Raw genomic sequence first — 1,851 nt, 5'->3', positions numbered from 1 at the left:
AAGGACCATGACATCGAAGATACCTGGATTCCACCCTACAATAATTCTTGTACCCTTATTACAGCTAGTACCATTGGAGGTCCAATCCCATGAACGGAAAACCGACTTACACACCTTTCCCAGCTTATCTATACCGACATGAGATTCCAAAATAGCACATAAACTCAAATTTGTATCCTTTACAATCTGACGAACCTCCATTTGTTTCAGAGGGCGGTTCAACCCCCTTATATTCCAAGAAGCAAGACTAACCATTGTAACCCGCTGTAGAAGGAGTGCTTGCCCCTTGTTTATCGTTCGGTTTTTTTGAGCCTTGTAAAATAAAAGGATCCATTTCGTTATAAACTTCCACAACCTCCTCATCGTCTGAGTCCACCTGATTATTCTCCGAGTTCTCTTTAGCTTCCGGACCATCCGCATCCGTATCATTCAATGCATCAAACGGATTTGGGGAAGTAAACCTATTCGACGTTGAAGGTATGTTCAGGTCCCCTTTCGGCACTGGGGCTGATTTAATCACCCCTCCCCCACTTTTAACTCCAACCGGCCGGTATTCAAACCTCTGCTTTTGCTTATTAACTGGGAATCCCGATCTCTTTGCTGTTTTCCTAGCATCCACATCCGTGAACCCATCTTTATCTACTACAGGTTGTTTTGAAGGCCCTTTAGACTTAGGTATCTGATTAGGTTTTTGATTAGCAGCCGAAACCTTCGTGACCTGTTTAGGTTGTCTTGGGCAGTCCCCATCATGATGTCCAAACACATTGCAACATGCGCACCGATGAGGGCTCCATTCATATTCCACATACACTTTTTCCTTAACAAAGCCTGCACCCTCCAGATTTGGGACTGCTATCACTATTTCCTCTTTGAAGTCCTTTTCAGCCGAAATTTCAACCAAAGCTCTCGCAAAGCTGCTCCTACCCCAAGAATCTAAACACATTGATGTAGTGTACGAGTCTAGAACAATAGGGTTACCTATAGCCGTTGCAATCATGCTTAATCCATCCTCCGTGTATGCCGCAATAGGGACATCATGTATTTTAACCCAAATTTGCACCATTTTAACTTCCTTTTTTTCCAGCTTTGACGAAGGTGACCATATATTAAGAAACAACGGTTGAGAACGGATTATCCAAGGCCCCTCTTTCATAGCATTCATCATACCCGACTCATCAGCAAATTTAAAAAAGAAAAAACCATTGGCGTTCATCATGGTTTTTTGAATTCCAAACTTCTTCCAGTTATTCCTCACGAAGTACTCAACTACCGGATAAGCAACCCGATCACCAAGGAAATAACCATATAGCGTATTAATAAGCTTATCTTTAACAGCCCTAACCGATTCCTTTGGCAAGACAACATCACAACCCTCATGAGCTTCGGGACTAGCAAGATTCCGAAAATTAACTTTCCTGGAAGTGGAAACCCCAACCGTATCAGCGTATGAAATAGGAGATTTACCTGGATCCTTACGGATACTTTGGTCGCTTTGCACACCTTCATGATTGATCATAGGAGCCGAAACACTAGGGTTTGCATGGGGATCCTTAGCTTGCATTTGCCTCGTTTATGTTAAATGCTCGTCCACGCGCTGGATTTGCATTAACAAGTCTCGGGCAATTGTTCCGGTAGTGAGTAAGATCACCACAGTTATAGCACGATCCAGGTGGAAATTGTGCTTGAACAGCAGCAGGATTTGCAGCATTCTGGTTTTGGATAACATGACGGCAGGTTTCAACCAAATGTCCCAATCGCCCACAGTGGGTACACTTGAGACACGGTGTTTGATTTACATGATGACGGTTGCATTTGTTGCACAAGGGTGCAGTACCAATATAGTTCTTCCTA

The 1,851-nt window shown here is 43.4% G+C and overlaps 1 protein-coding gene across 1 annotated transcript; it reads right to left on the bottom strand.

Moving 5' to 3' along the window:
- Nucleotides 1-247: 247 nt before the first annotated feature.
- On the bottom strand, nt 248-1,561 carry LOC110919092. The gene has a single exon (XM_022163369.1). It carries the CDS (start codon nt 1,559-1,561, stop codon nt 248-250), a length of 1,314 nt encoding a protein of 437 aa, XP_022019061.1.
- Nucleotides 1,562-1,851: the final 290 nt, after the last annotated feature.

Source organism: Helianthus annuus, chromosome 11 (assembly GCF_002127325.2).
Source record: "Helianthus annuus cultivar XRQ/B chromosome 11, HanXRQr2.0-SUNRISE, whole genome shotgun sequence".
Classification (NCBI taxonomy): Eukaryota; Viridiplantae; Streptophyta; class Magnoliopsida; order Asterales; family Asteraceae; genus Helianthus; species Helianthus annuus.
The sequence above is the reverse complement of the archived record's forward strand: the minus strand, read 5'-3'. Positions and strand labels throughout refer to the sequence as shown.